Here is a 22,153-nt window from a genome sequence, read left to right as displayed (position 1 = left end):
GCATAATCTCCCAGATGTTCACAGCACATGCAAGAACTTATACCTTATCTCTATTATCACCTATAATCTCATTTTAATGGAAACATTTTGCAGCAAAGGTTTACCAATCTTATGAATAAATCTACCAAAACTGATCTAATACTGTCAAATTCTGAATACATTTACTTCTTGTCAAACCTGTTATTTGCAGTACTATAAACAAAGACAAATAAAATTCACATCCTCTTGAGCTTTCTACAACTTACAATATGCCCCCAAGTTGAACTTTTATCTTCTTCCACATTCTGGCACAGCCAGACATTTTTACTTGAAGACAAAACCACTTTCTTTGTCCCTCTTTTTCTTACTATTACCAGTCAATTACCTTTCCTCTTGCTTCTTAGACAACATTAAAATTCTCAACAAAACCCTTGAAGTCATCTTTTAGTAGTCTAAAACATATTTAAGTATTTTATGTCTTTTTACCACATTAAAATGCTGTATTTTAAAAAAAAACTGTAACCTTTTAACTGGCTCAAATATAGTATTACCTGGTTTTTACTTGGTAAAGTTGATATGATTCTTAAAAACCATAAATATACATATATATATATGTGCACATATGTTTACATTTTAACCAGAAAGAAAAATACTCTTTTTAAAAAGGCATGCCAAAGTTGCTAGTAATCAATTGAGGACTAAAACATTATACAAGGCACCACAACATAAAAGACACAAACAAAGGTTGCTTCATGCACAGTTTGGTGAGCTAAAGAAAATGAATTTTTTTTAAATTATGAATTGAGTCTAATAAGCCATATGGATCCTGCAACAGAAATGGGCAGCGAGCCCCTAAGTTAGTAAAAAATTTAAACAGGCAGACAATTCTAAAGTACAAAAACACTGAACATAAATATCTAAATCCTTTTGTCCATTTTGGGCTCACAGAAGGGGTTCCTAGGAGAGAATGTTCTGTTAGATTTGGGGTAACCAAAAGGAGAACAATTAGAACAAATGGACACACAAACAGACGTACAAGACAAGACAAGCTGCAGCAAAATGGCCTTTGCTCAAAAATTGGTCAAATTTTGGGATCTGGAGGAATTAACAAATTAACCAACGGAGCGGTTCCCCACCCAGGGCAGAGTCAGAAATGGATGAAGTTCATCCCAAAAACTATCCCAAAAACCAATTGACTCTGTCCTCGGGAAGTCCCCACTTCCCAAATTGAGGGTGTCCCCTCCCCAAGAGTACAAACTGACCGTGGCCCAAACAAACCTTCCAGTGTACTTACTTTTAAATGTTCAGCAATGAGTCTGGGGTCTTGCTCCCACCCCGGGCGAGCCCCCAAATGTAATAGCTCAGACCCCTGAATAAAACCCAAGGAAGCAAGAAATTAAAATTTGGGGAGCAAAGGCTTTATTTTAGGCCAGGCCTGGCGTCACAGTCTCCAGGAGCCAATGGAGACTTCGTGCTTTACAGCTAGAAAGGTTGGGTTTTAAAGCCGAAAACCACAGGAATGTCGCGAACTTTGACTCAGTTAGATAGCATTTGGGCCTTACAGAACTTCCTATAATTTCCTTGAAGTTAAGCATTTCTTAAAGAACAGCACATTTTATTACAGATAGCTGGATGAGGGGTAGGGGGGGGGTTACAGGAAACTGATACCTAAGGCTTTTACAGCTTTCTCAGGAAATAGAAACTTAACCTAGAAAGATAGGAAGGGAAGGGGGAGCTGAACAGCACTTACAGAACAGAAACGAGGTGCAAAGGTTAAAACTAGGCTATAACAAGATTAAATTTCTTTCTTTCTTTCTTCTTTTTTAAATTTTTATTATAAAGAGAATAAAACCAAACAAAATAAAACAAAATAAATCCCATCAAAACAAACCAGTGTAAGTGACACAGGACTTCAAAACCATACAAAAATCAACAATGGTTATTATAATGCCTCTTGTTATCTTCAAAATAGATGCAGATATCTTCAGACGTAGTAAAAATTAAACAAAACAGAACACAATAGAACCAATAAAAACAAAACAATGAATGCAGTAAAGGACTTCAAAACAAGAAAATGGTAAGTCCAAAATGGCTACTATATCTTGCTGTCTTTGAAATAGCTGCCCATGCCATCAGATATAACAAAATCAAACAAAACAAAACGGTAAAATCCACTCCAATAAAGCAATGAAAATGATACAGGACTTCAAAACAAGATAATAGGAAATTAACAATAGCTATCACCAAGAGATCCCCAATAGATATCACACTGTGTACCATTATCCTCTGAACAGATGATCAGACTACTGCTCTGCAAAGTCAGGGAAACACCAAACACCACAAGCATCAAATAGTATTTCACCGCAATAACTTTGATTGCAGCCTGTGTTTCTCCCAATCAGCTGGTCACTTATGGCTCGGGGTGGGTGTGGGGATGGGGTGGGAGAGGGTTGGTGGGGGCAGGGGCTGACTCCTCTTGTTTTGCAGCCCACATGCCCTTGATATTTGTTCACTCTGAACAGCTGATCAAATTCCTCACCATTCCCTACGTGATGATTGCTCTGGCCAGCATTCATCAAGAATCCTTTTTGGTCTCTCCTTACCCCCGTAGTTTCCTCTTAATCATTTTTTAATCTCCTGACCCACCTTCTCTTTACCTGTAAATCCCTGCTTTTCTAGGTTGTATTTGAAATTAAGCTCACTTTTATCATGAGTCTCTTCCCTCTTTCATTAGTTCCCAAGCAGCTTTTTTTTTTTTTTTTTTTTCCCAGCTTTAACTTAATTACTTGATGTCTGGCTTTAGTTTCTTTATCTTCCTAATCTTTTCTTCTGTTTTCAAACCTTCTTTTCTTTTTTCTTTTACATTTTCTACTATATATTTTCTTATTCATTTATCATCAACATTTCTGGTCATTTTGTTTATCTACAACTCTAAATAGCATAGAGACAAACTTTTATTAAAAACCAGCCTCAGTCTCTTTTTTCAGAAAAATTTAGCTCATTGACACACACGGTGATTAATGAATACTTGAATTTATTCCTCCCTTTTTTTATGTTTCTGTATACTATGCTTCTTTGTAACTGTTTCCTTTAATTTAGTTTTCATTGTTCATCTAATTGTTGGAAAGTAAAACAGTTTATTTCTAATCTTTTCATGGTTACATTTATATTAAAAGAAAATACTTAAGTCTATTATATTTTCTAGTTTACCTTCTATAAACTCAGCTAAGCATTGTGCCCTTTACTTTTTTCTAGTTTTCTTATTGTCTCCTTTTCTCATTCTATTTCTGTTAAGATTACTTTACCTTGGTAATGAATAAGGAGCCAGTTGTGAAGATTCCTGCTTTGCTTTTGTGAAGACTAATTGCTCCCACATGTGACCCCCCCTCACCTTTGGCTTCATGAATCTATTGACATTTCCAGTATCTTAGAAATCTCAGACCAGAGATTCTGATTTACTTAGCATTTTACAATGTTGACCTCTTAAATCTAGGCAGTGGGTCTTTTTTTTGTTTTTTGTTTTTGTCTTTTTTGAGACAGGGTCTCATTATAAAGTTCAGGCTGGTCTTGAGCTCACTTTGTAGCCTAGGTTGTTTTTGAACTTGCAACAAGCCTCCTGTCTCAGCCTCCCAAATGCTGGGATTATAGGCATGCGCCACCACACCTGGATAGCAGTGGGTCTTTCTTAAGACAGTAGGTAATGGTGTTTCCTGATGTTTTTTCCCTATCTTCTAAGAATCATCTCTGTCAGAGCCTGTGAAGAGAATCAGAAAGTTTAGTGTAGATGCCCTAAACTCTGGGAAAAAACAAAACAAAAACAAAACAAAACAAAACAAAAACCTCAGCGGGCAAAAAAGTCAAAGCAGGGCCAGGGGATTTAGCTCAGTGGCACAGTGCCTGCCTGAACCACATGGATCTGAGTTCAATTCCCTGTTTAAAAAAAAAAAAAAAAAAGCAAATGGTTGAAAGGGAACGTTAAGTCATTCTAGCATTCTAGTTATATTGCTCTTCCTATCTTTACACCACTGATTATTGACAGTGGACCATTTTGGAGAAAGAGAAATAACATCTTAATAATAATACTTTTGCAGTACTTGCTATTTTATTTGCTCATTCACCAGGTGTTTATGATGCTGGAACTGAGGATATAGGAAAGGGATTCTCAAGGAGTTCCGAGTCGGGCAGGAAGACACAGTTCAGTGAAAGAAGGGCTATGGGCGGGCTGTGCATAGAAACATGTGAAGGCAGGAACGGTGAGCCACTAATTTGGCCACATATGCTCAGGAAATCCTTCCCAACCAAGGTAGTTTTGATGGACCATCAAACCAAGGTAGTTTTGCAGGACAGTTAGGGGTTGGTCAAGCTGAAGTGTGGCAGAAGTATTGCAGGCATGCAAAACTGCATGTTCACAACTGAGAGATGAGCAAGGGTGCTAGACTACAAATGCCAGGAAATACAGCAGGTGGAGAAAGGATGGAAAATGAGACTGGAAAAGATGGCAGGACCTGGATGTGAAGTTGGTTTTGCAATGGAGTTAGGATTATTGTTTTGAGGGAAGTGAGGAGCCATAAAACCTGAGATTATCTACTTAATGGAAAGATTGCAAGAAATCCTGGGTCCATCTGATACTGTGTGATACATTAGCACAGTGCAAAGGCTCTGGATTCAATTCCCAGTACCAGAAGCAGCCAGAATTCTTGCTTAAAGGACCCAGGAAAGAGAATTAGGAAGAACACACGTCAGGTTAGCATGTTACAAGATGGCTACAGGCATGGACCAGGTGAGCTGAGCAATTTGTTAGGAGGCTCTTGTCCTAATCCAGGAATGTGGAAATGAGATGTAGAGGTGGAAACGGAGGGCGAGGACAGATGTGGACACACGTTTGAGGCAACCAGACAGACTCACAGATTCCAGTGCAGTGTGGGAAGTGAAGGAAAGGATTATGGATGTCCACAAGGTTCTGACTCCACCTTTAGAATAAACAGATGATGGTGCCCTCCCTAGAGAACTGCATGACACTTTAGGGTTTGCGTAATATCTTTTTTGTTGTTGATTTAAAAATCCTTGCTTCTAAAATGCATCTTACTCCCTGATAAATCTGTAATCTTACTCCTTTGCATCTTACTCCTTTATAAATCTGTAAACCATAGTACAGAGGTTTTTTGTGTTTTTTGTTTGTTTGTTTGTTTTGAGATGGAGTCACTTACTATTTTAGTCAAGGCTGGCTTTGATCTCATGGTGATCCTCCAGCCTCAGACTCCTAAGTGCTGGGATTACAAGCGTGGGCCACTATGCCTGGCTACAGAGGTCTTTTTTTTTGAGCCAGGGTTTCATTATGCTGTCCAGGCTGGCACTGCATTCCCTTTGTAGTCTTGGTTGGTCTCGAACTTGCAACAATCCTCCTGCCTCAGCCTCCCAAGTGCTGGACCTACAGGTATGTACTACCACATCCAGCTAGAGGTCATCAATGACATTTCCAAACATAAAACCATGTTTCCTGGTGTTAAGTCTGGCATCTTGTCACCATATCCTAGCCACTTTCAGTGTAGAGGAAAAATTCCAGGAAATGTTTATGGTGAAATTTCCACTATTATTATTAATTTGTGTGATAAAACAGCATGCTTTCAATAAAAATTTTATATGGAAATAATTTCAAATTTGCAAAAAAAATTTAGAAATCAAAATACTCTAATTTCCCATATATACCCATGACTAATTTCACATATTCGCATTTTACCCCATGTGCTTTATAATTTGTGCTTGATATTTCCTTTTTCAGAAGTATTTGAGGGGCACAGATCATGAATCTTTATGCCTAGTGTATATTTCCTAAGAATGGTGTAATGTCTTGCAGAATTATAGCTCAGTTATGAACTTTATAAATTTTCATTGGTACAATATTTTATATAATTTACCTTCCATATTCCAAATGTGTTAGTCATGGCTAGTCACAGCACCTCAGTCAATAACTAGAAGCTGGTTCTAAACTACCCAGCAGAGACTGTCTAGATTTATTTCTCTTGTTAACTGATTTGACTATAAAAGACACACCAGACTATCTTAAATCCTATCTATGGTATCTATCTTCCATCTCTCTATCCATCCTATTTATATCTTCTCTTCTTTTTCCTCCCTTCTCCCCTTATCTCCCTTCCCTCCTCCTCCTCCTCCTTCCCCTTTCCCTTTCTCCATCTTTGGCAGGCTCGTGACCAACTCAAGAATATCGCAAAAATTCTCTAATTTAGAAAACAAGCACTAAGTTCTCCCACTATGCTGAGCATTTTCCATATAGCATCTGTTATGGAAAATAACCCCAAAACATAACATGATACAAACAGTGGACTCCTTGGTATGGACAACGTGTTTCATGGTATGAATTTTGGGCTTCATTTTACAGGTGGGAAATGTCATCCAGAAAGGTAAGAAGTCTGAAATGAAGGTGTTGTGAGGGCCTCTTCTCTCCAGAGTCCCTGGGGTAGGACCTTCCCTTGTCTGCTGCAACTTCTAACATGAGACGTCCCTAGACTTGTGGGCCTAGGGACACTTAATGTTACTTAGGCGCATTTCTGCTTTTGTCTTCACAAAGACCTCTGCTCTTCTATATCCATCTCATTTCTCCCTTCCTTTCTAAGGACACCTGCAATTGGGTTTAAATCCCATCCATATAATTCAGGATGATTTCATTTTAAGATTCTTAATTATATCTACAAAGACCCTTTTCCCAAATAAGGTCACATTCACAGGTTCCAGGCAGATACATCTTTTAAGGGACTACTATTCAACCCACTACATGGTGTGTTTTAGTGCATTTTTTCTACTATAGCAGAGTACCAGAGACTGGATGATTTATAGAGATTTATGTGGCTCATGGTTCCTGAGGCTGGAGTCCAAAAGTATCTGCTTTGTGGTACATTAACCCATGATGGAATGGTACCAGTGGTTTTTGTAACAACCCACTGTTATGATAACTAGCCCATTTCCACAATAATGACACTAGTCCATTCAAGATCCAATCACCTCTTACTAGGTCCCACCTCCCAACATTTTTCTATTGAGGATGAAGTTTCCAATGTATGAGCTTTAAGGGGCATGTCCAAATCATACCATAGATCATTCATTTATTGACTCACTCATCTGACAGTACCTCTTGAGCACTAAAATGGAAAGGAAACATGGGGAATGCAAAAGAGAATTGGACACAGATTCTGTCCTCAGAGGATGTTATAGCCTACTGGAAAACAGTGTGTGCCATGGGAGCTCAGATAGATGGGGATACACCAGCCTGGGTGGAAATCAGGCAGGACAGGGTGCTATTTCATGGCAGACCCGGACTCTAAACTGGGCATGAAAGCTCAATAGACTCTGGACTCTGAACCTGTGGCAATGAGACACTTGAGACAGAAACATTAGCAGCAGGAGTGCTCAGAAACAGGCAAAAATAGGTGTGTGCAGGCAGTGCTGAGAAATGCACCAGGTATGGAACACAGAGTTAATGAAAGGCTGCAATGAGGGTTAAGGTAGAGAAGTGGTCCTGGACAGAATTGGTGATTCTGAGTGGGTTTTAATGAATGAAGATTACATGAGTTTTTGAACGTGGGTGTGATATGATTAAAAACTTCCAAGTGCAAAGACAATATACAGGTGTATATAAGAATAAGATGGAGACTTTTTAAGCTGATTCAGAGGCTATCGATTTCATCATGTTAGCAGTAAACAAAGTTGAGTTGAGTATGTATTACAGGGGGAGACTGCAGCAGCAGAATCATAAGGATTTGATAAAGAGAAAAAAAACCAGGAAGGTTAGAAGGCTGAAAGGGAATGGTTACTAATGAGTCATTCTGAGTCTAGATGAAGGGGCTCAATGGTGTGGCCATGAGCAGAAATAGTAAATGCAAGAGAGACCATGATCATGAGGAAGTCCCTGAGCTCATTTGAGGCACATGGTCACGGAGTCTGCTTGCAAACTGGTAAACAGACTAGAGCCAGAGGCATGAACTTGGATTATCAGCCTTGGAGCGGTCCTTGAAGACAGAGGGGATGGAGAACACCAAGGGGGAAGAAAAGGGAAAGAAAGCATGTCCTTTGGGGGATCTGAGACAGAAGAAAAGGAACCAGCAGAGGAGTAAGGACAGGCGGAAGACAAAACACAGGGAAATGCCCTGAATTCAAAGGCAGCATGCTTCATATATGCGAAGCCGCACAAAGGTGATGAGAAATGAAGAAAAGGAAGCCGTGGAAGAGGCAGTGCCATCAGAGGTTTGAAGGGTGGAGGGCAGTAGAGAAAGCGCACATGGATCCTCCCTTTAAGAAATGGAGAGCAGAGAGAGGAACAGACCAACAGCAGTTAAGGGTTATCTGAATTTCTCACCCACTTGGGGATTTATTTTTATTTCCAAATTGCAAAACATCACTGGTAGCTACATCTTGGTGATCAACACAGCAGAGGAAATTCTTGGGGAGTCATGTAGGGAATTAAACTATTAAGGACACCTTTCTTCTTTTATTCTATTTTGACACATTCATATCTTTATCACAGTCACAACATTTTAACAAAATATACAAACAGCACAAATGCTTTAAAATGTATAGTTAGAACTCTAATTAGCCAAATTTGGCTACTGCAAATAGCATGCAGGGTCACTTATTTTGAACGATGCCTAAAGAGAGACTTGTCATCAAATCACCATAATGGATGATAGGGGATTGGTTTTCTTTTCTCTTAGAAGGATTATGCACATCATTTCTTTTCTTGTCAGGATGTGAGGATAGTGATGAATAACTGCACTGCTATTGAAATCAACTGAGAACAGATGGACAGACAGGTTTTATTAGCAGGAACAAACTGATCTTTGTTGGTCTCTGAACTCAGTTTCTATGTTGACAAGATAACCACCATGGGTGTTCTAGTTGACCTTCCCTATCTGTGACATGAAGCTCTTTCCATTTCATGGCCAACCGGAACGCACTGATTTGTAAATCTCCAGTTGCAAGCTACGTTTATTGTGAAGAATCCCGTAAGAACTTATGCAGGGCTTCCTTGCAGGCCACATCCACAGATATACGCAGAATCAAATGAGTTAGTGATTATTTTTCTATGGCTGAGTCGGATCCAGGCAATGGGCTGTGTCAGACTTGAGAAGTTTGTTCTCTTTGCTCCTTGGCTTACCACGTTTTTATTGATCAGCAGTTGGTGCCCAAGGGAAGATCTATAATTTAGAGAAGTATTAAGTTTTAAATCCGTCACAGTGTGGAGAACCATTTTTCAAGTTAATAATTAGGGTTAGTAATGACCTAACTTCAAGGGCGGTTGGGAAAGATCAGGCGATGAGCTAGAGGCGTTGTCCTTAGTGAAGTAGAGTTGGTTTTCGCTACAGATAAAAAGTCACTTGAGGAGCTAAAAGGTCTCAGCCTTTACTGTCGTGTTTCTTTTCTTTCCCAGCTTGAAAAAGTGACCCAAGAAGTGTTACTTGAACCAGTTCCCAGATGATGCAAATTTCTTCAAGTTTCTGGAGAGGTGGGGTTCAGGAGATGAGCCCCTCCATCCCTGGGTTCACAAAAGAAAAGTTCCTAAACATGTTCTGGTCCATGCTGTTGATCAGTGCTCCATCAGCAAACGACAGTCGGGGTTTCTCATTCAGGAATTCCTTGTCGAAATTGCTACAGTCGTATGGCGATTTCTTGGACAGAGTTTAAGGGGAAGAAAAAGAGAAGAAAATGAGCCATTAAATCCATTATTTTAACATCAGTTACTTTATCTATGATCTGTGCATGACAAAGCTGGCATTTGCAGATTAAACAAAACTGAAATGATACTTAGATTGTAAGTTATGGCTTGCATTGAACAGCTCTATGGTCCCTTTATCAGTTTCTTACTGGCATGATTAAACTCACACACAGGAACTCCACTGCATACTTTCATTAGGATCTAATGCTCTGAGTTTCATGAACAATTGGCAACTTTAGAAAAAGTGGAGAGCCCTAATTTGGTCTCTTTCCTTTTATTCTTACAGGACAAAAGTGGGGGTAGGGAGAAAGGGGCGGGAGAAAAAGAAGGTGCACAGGTGGTTATGTGTTCACAGTCTTTTATCAGCATCGTTGGTACTGATGGTTCTTCTACCTATGTTTTTATTATTATTCCTCATGGATTATCTTCCATAGAAAATATAGAATGGAAGAAACTCCTTTCAGAGCACTGGGCCATTGATTATCATGATCAAGATAGAGAGATAGGGAGAGAAAGAGGGGTGGGGTGAGGAGAAGGAGAGGCAGAGTAAAAAAAAAACCCATCTATTCATAAATACTCTTTCATGTGATGCTCATATTTAAGCTCTGGAAGATGAGACTAGCCATTATGAAAAGAAAGTCACATAAGCACAAGGTGAAGCCTCCCCATCCGAGGAGGGCCGGTGGGCTGGTGAGGTTGGTGGTCAGTAACTCTTCTGTATAGATAGATGCTCAGATCAGAGGAGAGGGAAATTTCCTTCTCTTGGCAGAACTGGTAATTGTCCTTTAGGGTAAGCCTACATCAAAGTTCTGATTTTTGTGTGGAAAATATTGAGTGAATTTTAATCTGCAATGGAAGGACAGGCATGAACCAAGCTAAAATATGGCAAAAATTTGTTTTAGGACAAACAAAAGATTAAACATATATTAGGTATGATATTGTCACACCTAGTCAGAGTGCCAAAGGCCAATCTGTTGAACATCTCCAGTGCTTGGGGCAGATGCTGAGAACAACTATTCTTATCCTGGGAACAAGGCACATTTGCATTTTTCAGTCATGCACTGAACAACCAACAAGTGTGGTTGCTCTGTAGAGTGCAACTTTTATTGTGATACCTACGAGCCCCATACGCTTTTCAGCAAAATAATGGTAGAGACATTCTTAGCCAGGTAATTATTATCATATTTCCAGAAACCACCAGGAAATGTTAAAGATAGGAAATCTACCACTTTGGTTTATTGAAAAAAAAAAAAAACCTTTAAGATAGTGACATTGGAAACATAAAATTTACTCTTTAACTATTTTAAGTGTACAGTTCAGTGGAATTAAGTAAATTCCCATGCAAGCATTGCCACCACCCATCTCCAGAACTTTCTTCATCTTAATTTGTAATTTTGTCTTCACTTTCCAGTGGCCCATTCTTTGCCTGAACCAGGCCTTTCTGCTCTTTCTACTGTGGGTTGGGGATTTGTGCTAGCATATATGCACAATGTACAATGGGAATTTACAGATCTATCTTTTTCTAAACACTGGTTTCCTTTTTCTCCCTTAAAGTGAGGGACACCTACTAGGGAATATAATTGTGTGCACATATTACTGATGGTAAGTAAATTTGAACACATATGGGAAAAATGGCCCTGAATTCTTTACATAGGATGGAGAATTTATGGACAAATTTGTGTCACCCAGACTATGGCCATTAAGTATGTGTGTGTGTGTCATGTGCAAAATCCTCTGGCCTGACAGTCACCTACTGCTCACAAATACATATCCACCCTCAGTATATCCAGCTGTCCATTCTTCACGCAAGGGCGTTTGACCATAGAAGTTAAATTTTGCAAACCAAAAGAGTAAGCCTTTCTTTCCTCCACCAGCCAAATGGTTGGTGTGGAAGCAGCACATCCTTGCCTGATGGTGGGATGGGAGGAGGGGTCGGAGAGGGGTAGGGGATAAGGGAAGGGACTGCTAGTACCTGATCAAGCCCCAGCCTGTGAGTTAGGCAAGAGCTGAAAGCAAACTGCCCCGAGGGTGACCCTTACCACTTTTGGCTTGAAAGGTGGGTCAATCTCCTTTCTCTCAAGTTCATCCCAGTTGATCTCCTGAAACAAAGGATGTTGGCGGATGTCTCCTCTCACTCCCAGCCTCTTTTCAGGTTCTCTCACAAACAGCTGAAAAGAAGCAGAGACGGAACAGCTTATTTCTCTGCCCATATAGTTGGCATCAGGTGGGCATCGTATTTCTGGTATGGCCACTTGCTCTTCTAAACTTCGTTTCCCACTTGCTTTTCTGAAGATGGACTAAGTCAAACTGGCCCTGACATGCTCTGCTAGTGCACTTTTCTGAACATTCAGAACTCTAGGCTTTGACTACCTCATTCCCTGCCCTAGACATGTTATATTTTAAGTAGACGCAGCATGAACTCAAGTGTTATGTATGGGATCTTCAAGGTTGTTAGAACACTGAATCAGTTTTGTCACCAGTACAGTGAGCTCAGTACCCTTCTCATAGGGCTAGTCTGAGGATTAAATAAATTAGCAACACACACACACGCACACACACACGCACACGCACACGCACATGCACATGTAGAGTATGAGGTATGACTGAAAAACATGGCAAATATTAAAATCTAAAAAAAATTACAGTAAAAGACACAGTGGCATTAACCTCTCTTACAATGCCCCCCCTCACTGAGAACCCACAGGTCCCCACACTCTTGTCGCTTTCTGAAGCAGCTCCGGAAGTCTCTTCCATGAGTGTCTTCTGTTGCACTGTTGTAGCAGCCTTGATGACCTGAATTGATTCAAAATGTTTACCTTTCCTGGTCATTGACTTTCAGGAAAAGTTAGAACTCACAAGGTGCCAGATCTGATGAATGAGGTGCTTGAGCAGCTACTGTAAAATTTTCATGAGCCTGACACAGCCCTTGGCAGCAATGCTCACTGTATTTTTAAATCATACCATTAGGGTTTAGATCCAGCACAATTCCTTACACTCTGGTGACATTGCTCAGAGAAAGGCAGGCTGTGGAAGGTGGCTGGGATGCAGGGCACTACGGCTGCCTAGCTGATAGGAAGTGGGGTGGGGCTGGAGCAGGCCATTGAGGGATGTATCTTTTTCCTGCCTCTTCCCTTCTTTCTCTGCTTCCTGGCCTCCATGATGTGAGCCATTCTCCTCTTCCCAAGCCCTTCTACCGTGCCATTTCTAGGTTCAAGCCTGCCAAACATGGACTCAGACTTTTGAAATGTGGGCCAAGATAAACCTCTCTTCCCTTAAATTGTATCAGGCATCGAATAAGGAAAAAATGACTAAGACAGACACACATAGCGTCCCATCACGTAGACAGGCACACACACATGCATAAGAATGTGTGTATACAGACACAGGCACATACATTCCAGGGTGCACCACCAATGGTCTAAGACCTCTCTCACAGCTCCATCTCTTAAAGGTCCCTCCACCTCCCAACAGGCCAAGCTGAAGACTAAACCTTTAGCACAGGAGATTTTCAGGGACATTTCTGATTCAGACTACAGCAGTCCTCATCCGGACAGTGAGAGCTTAGTCCAAGTGATCTCTAGGGCCCAGAATTCTAAGTCCATGGGTCCCCAGGCTGGCATGCAAGGATCTTTATAATGTGACACTAAGACATGCACCCTCTCCTGTCTGAAAAATTCTCATTGAATATAACACCTGCCTTTTGAAATTTCATAATGATTTTTCCATCTTGAAGGAGGTGTCTCTCCTCAGATTTTGTCAACTAACCCTAACCCTCATTTGTAAATCCTGCCCCGTCTTTCAGGACTCCTCTCCTATTTTCCCTTCATTGATTACCCTCATTGACAGTGAGCTCTTTCTCCTCTTCAAGTTACAGTCATGGTCAAATGACTGGACATAAACAATTTATCCCAACCATTGTTCTCTGAGAGTTCGGTATTGTACCAGATGCCTCAATGACATCATCTTGATTTTTATTTATTTATTTTGATGGCATTTATTTATTCATTTATTCTATTGTACCTTGTGGAATGATTACATCAAGCTGGTTAACGTACTCATCACCTCACATACTTATCATTTTTGTGTAATGAAAACATTTAAAATCTCTCTCTGCAAATCTCACTTATATAGTACTAACTATAGTCTATGCTGTGTGATAGATCTTCAGAATGTATTCCTCCTGTTTAATTAAAACCTTCTGTCCTTATCCTAATTTTAAAAACAAGTTTATTTCCCTTCATTCTTCATTTCTTCTTTACTTTTCACTTCCTTCCCTCACCTTTTCCCTCCTCCTTGTTCCCAGCCCCATTTGAACATTTTCTTCCTATTTCACACTATGTATTATACACTTTAGTCTTTATTTACACTTTCAGTTTCTCACACCCAAGAAACAATGCACTATTTACACATGGGGGTCCAATTTATTTCACTTAAGAGTTCAGACTCATGGTGCATCCGTTTTCCTAGAAATGTCTTGAGCATATCCTTCCTTATGGCAGAGTAGTACTCCACTGTATAAAAAGCCACATTTCTTTATTCATTCACCAGCTGATGGGCATTTGCATTGCAGAAAGCAGGTACCATATTGTTATCTTGACTGACAGTTAAGGAAACCGAGGCTCACAGTAGCAGTTACTTACTGAGATCATAAATCCAGCCAGCAGCGGAGCCTCAGTGGTCCACAGCTTCCTCCCCTCTCTGGTGGGGCCGTCTCTCTGCCATGCTCCATAGAATATCTTTCACTGCAGAAATTTATATCTTGGGGTTTTTTCCTGAATCTGTCTGTTTCACTGGATGGTAAGCTTTGGAGGACAGACACCCTTTCTACTTCTGTTTCTTACAGAGTCTAGCAGTGTGCCATGCCCAAAGTAGACATTCAGTAAATGGCTGAATAAGTGAATATTCTTTCTTTCTACTTTACCTATAGGTCATGCATCTTTCATCTTATCTTCTGTTAACCTCTAGTTTTCAGCACACAAAAAAGGCACCAAATTCACAGCTAAATGTATTTTTTTCCCTATAGATTCAAAAACCAAGCTGAAGGCCAGGGATTTAGCTCAGTGGCATAAGTACCTGCCTGGTAAGTGTGAGGTCGTGAGTTCAATCCCCAGTACAAAAACAAAAAAACCAAGCTGAGCATGATGGCATACACCCGTATTCCCAGCAAGTAGGCTGAGAGAGTAGGATAGCTACAAATTTGAGGTCAACCAAGGCTACATAGTGATCAGCCTAAACTGCATGGTGGACCATTCCTCAAAACAAACAAAGCAAACAAAACCAATGAGTATCTAGATGGAAAATCAGACTGATTGTTTAAGAGCAGAGAGAAGTCACTTGCTCCATGTCTTTCTCATAGAAATGATTACAATTAGTTATTGACCTCTGCTTTAAAGGAAACAAGGAAATAAGATTAGATAGAGGATCTAAACTCAGCTGTTGCCCTTCTTAGGTATCTTCCTAAAAGAGTTAAAAGTGATATAGTATATTGCATACCTATGTTTATAGCAACATAAATTATAATAGCTAAATCTTGGAAACAGCCCACATGCCCATCAACAGATGAACAGATAAAGAAAAAATGGTATTTGTACATAATGGAGTACTACTCTGCCCTAAAGAAGGCTAACCTTGACTTATGTGTAGGTAAATGGATGCACTTTGAGATTACAATTTTAAGTGAAATAAATAAGACACAGAAATTTAATATTGCATTGTTTCTCTTCTGTGAGAAAGCCAAAGGGTAAATAACGAGCAAAACAGAGGATAGTTATTGGGAAGTACAAAGAAAATGTTCAAATAGGAAGGAGAACAAGCGAGGGGGAGGGGAGAGGGAAAGAAGGGAAGAGGGATTTAAAAAAGGATGGAAAGGAAAAAATGGGAATGAAACTTTTGTAAATAGAGAGGGTAAAGAGGGTTAAAGGGAGGGAAGGGAAATAAAAACAGAGGAATTAAGATGTATTGTATACTGGCACAAATTCTCTAAGATGAATGGAATAATTATGTGTGGCAAATATGTACCAATAAAAAATAAGCAGAAAATACAGCTTACGTGCCTCCAAAATGGGCCCCAAACTAGCTGATGTTATAAAGAAATGTTTCAGGGCATTAAGTTAAAATTAACTACCCCAGGCTAAGTGTTCACCGTGCTAGGTTTTACATTAGATCTTTTTTCAGATACTGTGGTATTTTTACCAAGAAAATCATAACAGAATGCCTCCTGAACTTGGTGTACATACCTCTGAGATTTAAAAAATATTTTAAAAAGTGAAATGAGTAATAAGAAGATAATGTGATACCCAGCTTCAAAGTTCAATATTTTGTCTAGTTTGACCCACAGTGGTTAACTATTATCCTTTCTGTTCTGAAGCAAAGTGCCTGCCCATGTTCCTGAGGGTGACAGGTCCTGCGAAGGCCAGAACTATGGATTCATGGCAGGAAAGGTACAACTAGGAGATCAAGTTGATGAATGCAGATTTATTTTTCTCCCTAAAAGCCAGCAGGAGGACTGTTGACATTTGCAGGAAGCAGAATGCTCCGACATAAATGGCCAGGATGTAGCTGGAGTTCGTTTACTTGACGATGGGCCAGAGAGCAGTTCCAAACTACAGAGGATGACCGCGAGCCGCTGTGACAGGTTCTCCCTGAAACCTGCTCTTCCTTCTTGAGTCCTTCTCAGATACATCCTTCTGTTAGAAGGGAGGCAGGTTACTTTTCAAGATCATTAGTTTTTCATCACTTTCAAACAAATGGACAGGACATCCTGGCTGACTAAGTGGGGGAGGAAAACAGTGTTTCTTGGGCATCAATCAGCTGGACAGCAGCACCCCAGCTGTACTTCTCCGTGGAAGGCAGCCTCTCTTGATGTGCGACTGTGGGCTGTGCTACATACGCCCATGTCTCCAAGGAGTAAGAGGACACAGTCTGGATGCGGGAACAGATGCTGTGAAGTTGTGCCTTGCTTAGCTTTTCCAAAGCACCCATGACTTCTGCATTTCACTACATCACATGAAGTCTCTGGAGGAAATTTTTGAGAAATGGTCTTATCTTTGATTTTTTGCAGACGAGGAACCTAAAGATGTGTGAAGGGTTAGTCAAGCTGATGAAGCCACTGAAGAGTGGAAACCAGTCTTGTCGGTGGCAAACTGCATAGCAGAAACTAATTTTGATCAGCTTCATCACTGGAATATGTGCAGGTCAAGAGAACTACTAAGCTCGACTCTTCCAAGTAGCTTTAAAGCACTTTCCCCTGCTAGTGCTTCTTTGTTCTTTATCCTTAATTATTTTGGTTTCTGCTCTCCTCAACCAAATTTATATCCTACTTTTGTTGCAAGTCTATCATCCGTCACAGATATTTTGCAAATATCTTCTTTTTGTATTTGCATGGCAGTGAACTTTACATTTAATTTTGTTCTTCAGCTTTTCTTTCTGAAATAACAGGTCTACAGGACCCTGAGAAGACACTACAGAGATGTCTTGTGTGCCCTTCACGGAGTCTGTCCTAGTGGTTACATCTCAACAAAATATCAGAACCAGGAACTGGGACTGTACATGAAGGGCAGTTTGTCACATGTGTGGAAAGATACAAACACTTCCATCAACACAAACACCTTCCTCTTGCTGCCCTTCGTAGTCCTATCCCTTCCTCAGTGCCAACTCCCCGACTCCCTGGCCACCACCAGCCTGATTCTCATCTCTGCAATGCTGCCGTTCAGTTATGTCATATCAAAGGATTCAGAGTACATGGGCTTGTGAAATTGGTTCTTTACTCTGGAGATCCATCCAAGTGGTTTGGAGTATCAATGTTTTGTCCCTTGTAATTGTTGATTTGGTTTCTGTGCATATAAATATTCATCTTTTCACCCCAACTGGAAGTAATCCTTTCCTCCTACTCAGCTTTGTGATTCTTCTTTGAGACTATCACTTTGCAGCTTCCTTCCATGGCGACTTTTGGTGAGCTCTGCTTAGCCCGTGCCCCTGCCCCTGCTTCATCATCTATGTTTTCCTCCACTCTGTGCTTGAGACTGAGAGGCTCAGTCAGAAGCCTGGTCTTTCCGGGGTATTGGCTGGAATTGGGGTCCATATCTAGACCCAGGGCTTCTGTTCTGGGACTCGTCTGAAGACAACTTCTGAGTGTAAAAGTGTGCTCAGCTCCCTGAAAGTGCCCTCGACCCTAACCTCATTCATTTTTCAATGGTTTTACTTGGCCCGAGTTTCTCATGCTATGGACAGAGTTGAACCCTCTCAAAATTCACACGTGGAAGCCTTAACCTCCACTATGATTACATATGGAGACTACAGAAAATTAACTAATATTAAATGAGGTCACATGGGTGGAGCCCTGATCCAATAGGGTTAATTTCTTTTGAAGAAGAGCAATTGGAGTGTTTTCTCTGTCTGTCTGCATGTCTGTCAGTGTCTCTTACCATATTCTTACATGGTAACATAAACACACATACACAAATGTGAACATCTCTAAGCAATGAAGACAACCAGAAGGGATCCTGTTTGAATTTGGTCTTGGACAGTGAACTGTGACCTGCTGAAGTGTTAGAAATAAACATCTGTTATTCCAGTTGCTCAGCCTGTGGCCTCCTGTTAGAGCAGCCGGAGCCTACATGCATGCATCACAGTGAACCCTTCACAGAACCAAGTGTAAGGTCAATGTATCAGTGGTGATAACGATTGGACTTGCCTTTGCATAAAATAAAACCTTATAATCAGGACTAACTAGCTTATTTGTACTGTTGTCATCTTTTTTATTGGTTAATTTTGAAATTAGCTTTCATTTTACATGTATTTTGTTCAATCATTAAAAGAGAATTTAATTGGACATTCAGGGAGTTTCTTAGTTTATTGCTTGCCTGGCTTGTAGGAAGTGAAAGCCAAATGCAACAGGCCCAGATTTTTAAAAACCCACTTCCATTACCCTTGTGCTGGGCATACTGTGAAGGTTTTTTCAACACCTCTCAGATTCAAGGCTTTGATTCCCAGGGACAGCTCTGGAGTTACCTCAACATTTCTAATGCCTCAGACAAGCTGTCACTTGCGTTGGAGAGGGATGAGTAATACCCTTTAAATTTAACTTCAAGTAGTTTTTCAAGAGGCAAAAAAAGACTAGTGAAAAAAGACAGGCCTGGAAATATTTTTCAAAGTTTTGATTTAAAACCCACTGATATCTGATGTTGAAAAATCTTATTCTCATTTTTTTAATATAGTGAAAGCAAGGCTAAACAATATCTCCCTAAATGATAATTTTCAACCAGCACACATATGAGGTTTAGAAGTCAAAACAATGTTTTTCCCAAAACACTGATATTCTTGGTCTGCTTCTTGGTGCATCTGCAGTTTGGCTGGGCTCTTGGTCCTACAGGTGGGTTTCACTGATCCAAATATTTTCTGAGACAGTGCAGTAAATGTGAGGATTTAGTATTCTTATAACTATTCAGCATGCTGTGTTGGTGTAATTTATATTCACCTCACAACCTGTTATACTCTTACCACATAGATGGTATTCTATATCCTTAGAAAAGGAAAATCAGAGTTCTACTGAAAGTGCTAATTCTTAATGATGGTTCTCAGGTGTTCTCAGGCTACACCTGTGTGCCTTGGGAGCTCTTAGCTCATAGCACGGGATTCTCAGAGCCTTGTCTCTATGGACAGCACTGCTCATGGATTTTTAATATAGCCTTGACTTTCATGCAGTTTTTGTGTTGATGGTAAATTCTTGGCATTGCTGCTAAGATGGTGATAATTTCCCTCTCACAGTTTGTCATGGTGAGGAATGCATCAGTATTTCCAAGGCAAAACAGGTAGGCATGCAGGGCAGAGCTTGTCTGCATGCATTTTAAGTGGTATATAAGACAATATGCTGGGCAGACAATAAACTGGGATGAAAGTGCTACCTAGGTGGCAATGCTAGGGAGTGGGATGAACAGCTTTGTACCTCAAAGGATTCAGCCAAAAATGTCCTCACGTGTAAGTATGTCCTAAGAACCTACAGAGTGCTTCACAGAAGTCTCAGCTTTAACGTCTGCCAGGTTCAAAGAGTGTGAAGTGATCCAGCCCCATAAGAACTCTTCTTTCTCCTTATCCTTTTTTTAGCCTTTCCTGGCTTCAACCTGGTACAGTGTTAAGCATATTCGAGAGTTAGGATGAAAAGAAGGACACGTTCAACTGAAACGTGACTACAGTTGCTTCTCCAAAGGTGAGGAGCTGCTCAGACAAGAAGAAAGAGAGCAGGACGCATAGCTTTCATATTAAGATCTATAGGGCAGCTTATATCTTGGACTAGGTTATTTAATTTCTCAACTGAGGCAGTGTTTTTATGACGTAAGAGGGATGATAGATTTATTTTGCATTCAAGAATGAGCTGAAAAACCATGAGTCTTGTCTAATGCTTCAACCAGGGCAGGGAAATGGTGAACTGGAGTGAATATTTTTTTATATAGGAATCAAAAGAATGAGTTTTAAGCTACGAACTATTACTGATCAATGGTTCACCTGCATCTCCATGTGTAATGACATTTTAGAGCCATGGAACTAATTGGAGTAAAGAAGGGTGTATCTTAAACTCATTTTGATACCCAGGATTCTATACCTCAGTTATTACACCGAATGTGTATCCCATTTAAATCCAGTTCATTGCAAAAAATGTGTGTCCTATCATGCATAAGTCAGAGTCTTGAAACTAATGGATATATTAAACAGAAAAACCTATGCTAATCATATAAAAATCTTGACTTCATTTCTTACCTTCACTAGAAGATCCTTGGCTTCCTTCTCTAGCCATCGTGGGTAAAAGGGATTGTCCATGCGGATAGAGTGGAAAAGTTCTTCTTCATCTTGCCCGTGGAAAGGTGATTGGCCGATCAACATTTCATAGAGGAGAACACCAAAGGACCACCAGTCAACGGAATGGTTATACTTCTGACCGAGCAAGATCTGTGCAACCAAAAGGGAAAGACATAATTAACAGATGAAGATCATGACCATGATGCTCTGCCTTCTCAAGGGCATTCTGTAAATCATGCGTACTGACGGTAATACATGGTTTCAACAAGACCACACTGGAAACTCTCTTTTGACACACTGATGAATGAATCGAAATGACTTCACAGTGCCAAAATTTCTGAGTTTGAGTAAACACTTTAGAGTTTCAGTTTCTCCTTTGCTTCTGGTTTTAAGAGAAACAAACCATGCCCTTACCTTTCGTTTTCCCATCTCTAATGTGAGGACTTGGGTGGCAAATATTGGGCCTAATGGAGTTTGTATGTGAATTATGTTTTTCTGTGCCTCTGATATGAGCATCTAAACCAAACCAGGCTTCTGCTGTCCTGAATCTTTGCATAAAATCTCTGAAAGAAGTCAGCCTCCAAAGATACTATCGACCAAGTCTTACCTTTAAAGCTGAGCTAGTCACAGCTATTGAGTTTAGGAGTCAAGCTTCTTGTTGCAATTGTTTAGAAATCTAGAAATCAAAGATTTATTTAAGCTACATGTAGCTACCAAGCAGGTTCTAGGGAGAACTGGTCTGCCTTCTCTGCTAGGGAATATCTGAAGTCTGAAATCCTGACTTTCTACAAAATGTCGATCCTTTCACCAATTTACATTTTTGGAAATAAAAGGGGTTTTGCGTGTTGAGTTTCAGCAGTTTCTTTGTTTACTGTGGGAAGGTAGAGTGTGCACAAGCCTCACAAAACAATTTTAGCTCAAATGTGCTGTTTGAGGGCGTGTTCGTGCATGAGTCCCAAGACTTACCACAAGAGGGAGCCAAAGAAACCCCTCCGAGCAAGACATCTTTGTAAATAGCTTAGTTCTAGCAGAACAAATGAAAAGAAATTTGGAGGACAGGAGACAGCTGTGGTAGAAATTAAGCCTTCGAGGCTAGAGGATGCTCATAAAAATCTCATTCTAACATTAGGAGGAAAAATCAGAGTGGAAATTCATACACAGAACAGAATTCCATCGGAAGGAGCACTGATACATCAGAGGCGTTTTCAGATATTGTGCCTTTATTTAGAAAAATTCTCTGAACTGGTATTATTATCCCTGGGGAGGATGACTGGGTTCCGGGACATATGTTTCTTACTTAATAGGTGTTAGTGAGGGTGTTGAAAGCTATATTCTGAATTCCAGTCTTTGGAGATTTTGCTGTATGATGCTCCTTTTATTTTATAAAGTTATTTCCTGGCTTCTGCTGCTCTCTGGTGTGCTCATGCTCAGTACTGGTAAAGACAGAGTGAGGTGTCCCAGGGTAGACTTAGAAAGGCAGTCTTCTCCAGATTACCATGCTGTCCTCTTTTGTCTCCGTCCAAAGCAGAGCTCTAAACTGGAGAAACCCAGAAAAGTACTGACAGTGGCATCACCACGGAGTTCCTCCTTTTCCCTTACTGTGACCTATACCTGCAGCTCCTGAGGTCTGTGGAGTGGGCGTTTTAAGGTCTGCAGTCT

At 40.3% G+C, this 22,153-nt stretch overlaps 1 protein-coding gene across 5 annotated transcripts in view; it reads right to left on the bottom strand.

Moving 5' to 3' along the window:
- Positions 1-8,323: 8,323 nt before the first annotated feature.
- The window catches only part of Prkcq (protein kinase C theta), a 111,923-nt gene continuing 98,093 nt past the window's right edge, over positions 8,324-22,153 (bottom strand). For all 5 annotated transcript variants that reach the window (XM_003473418.5, XM_013156517.3, XM_063260162.1 and 2 more), the window contains 3 exons: positions 20,456-20,644; positions 11,743-11,871; positions 8,324-9,656 (listed from right to left, as the gene is read on the bottom strand). In XM_003473418.5, coding sequence (XP_003473466.1) covers positions 9,501-9,656; positions 11,743-11,871; positions 20,456-20,644 — 474 coding nt within the window. In that variant the 3' untranslated portion in view covers positions 8,324-9,500. The remainder of the gene's footprint in view (positions 9,657-11,742; positions 11,872-20,455; positions 20,645-22,153) is intronic.

Source organism: Cavia porcellus, unplaced genomic scaffold (genome assembly GCF_034190915.1).
Source record: "Cavia porcellus strain 051 isolate PalLab524CR breed Dunkin Hartley unplaced genomic scaffold, mCavPor4.1 scaffold_13, whole genome shotgun sequence".
Taxonomy (NCBI): Eukaryota; Metazoa; Chordata; class Mammalia; order Rodentia; family Caviidae; genus Cavia; species Cavia porcellus.
This window is presented reverse-complemented; position numbering and strand designations above follow the sequence as displayed.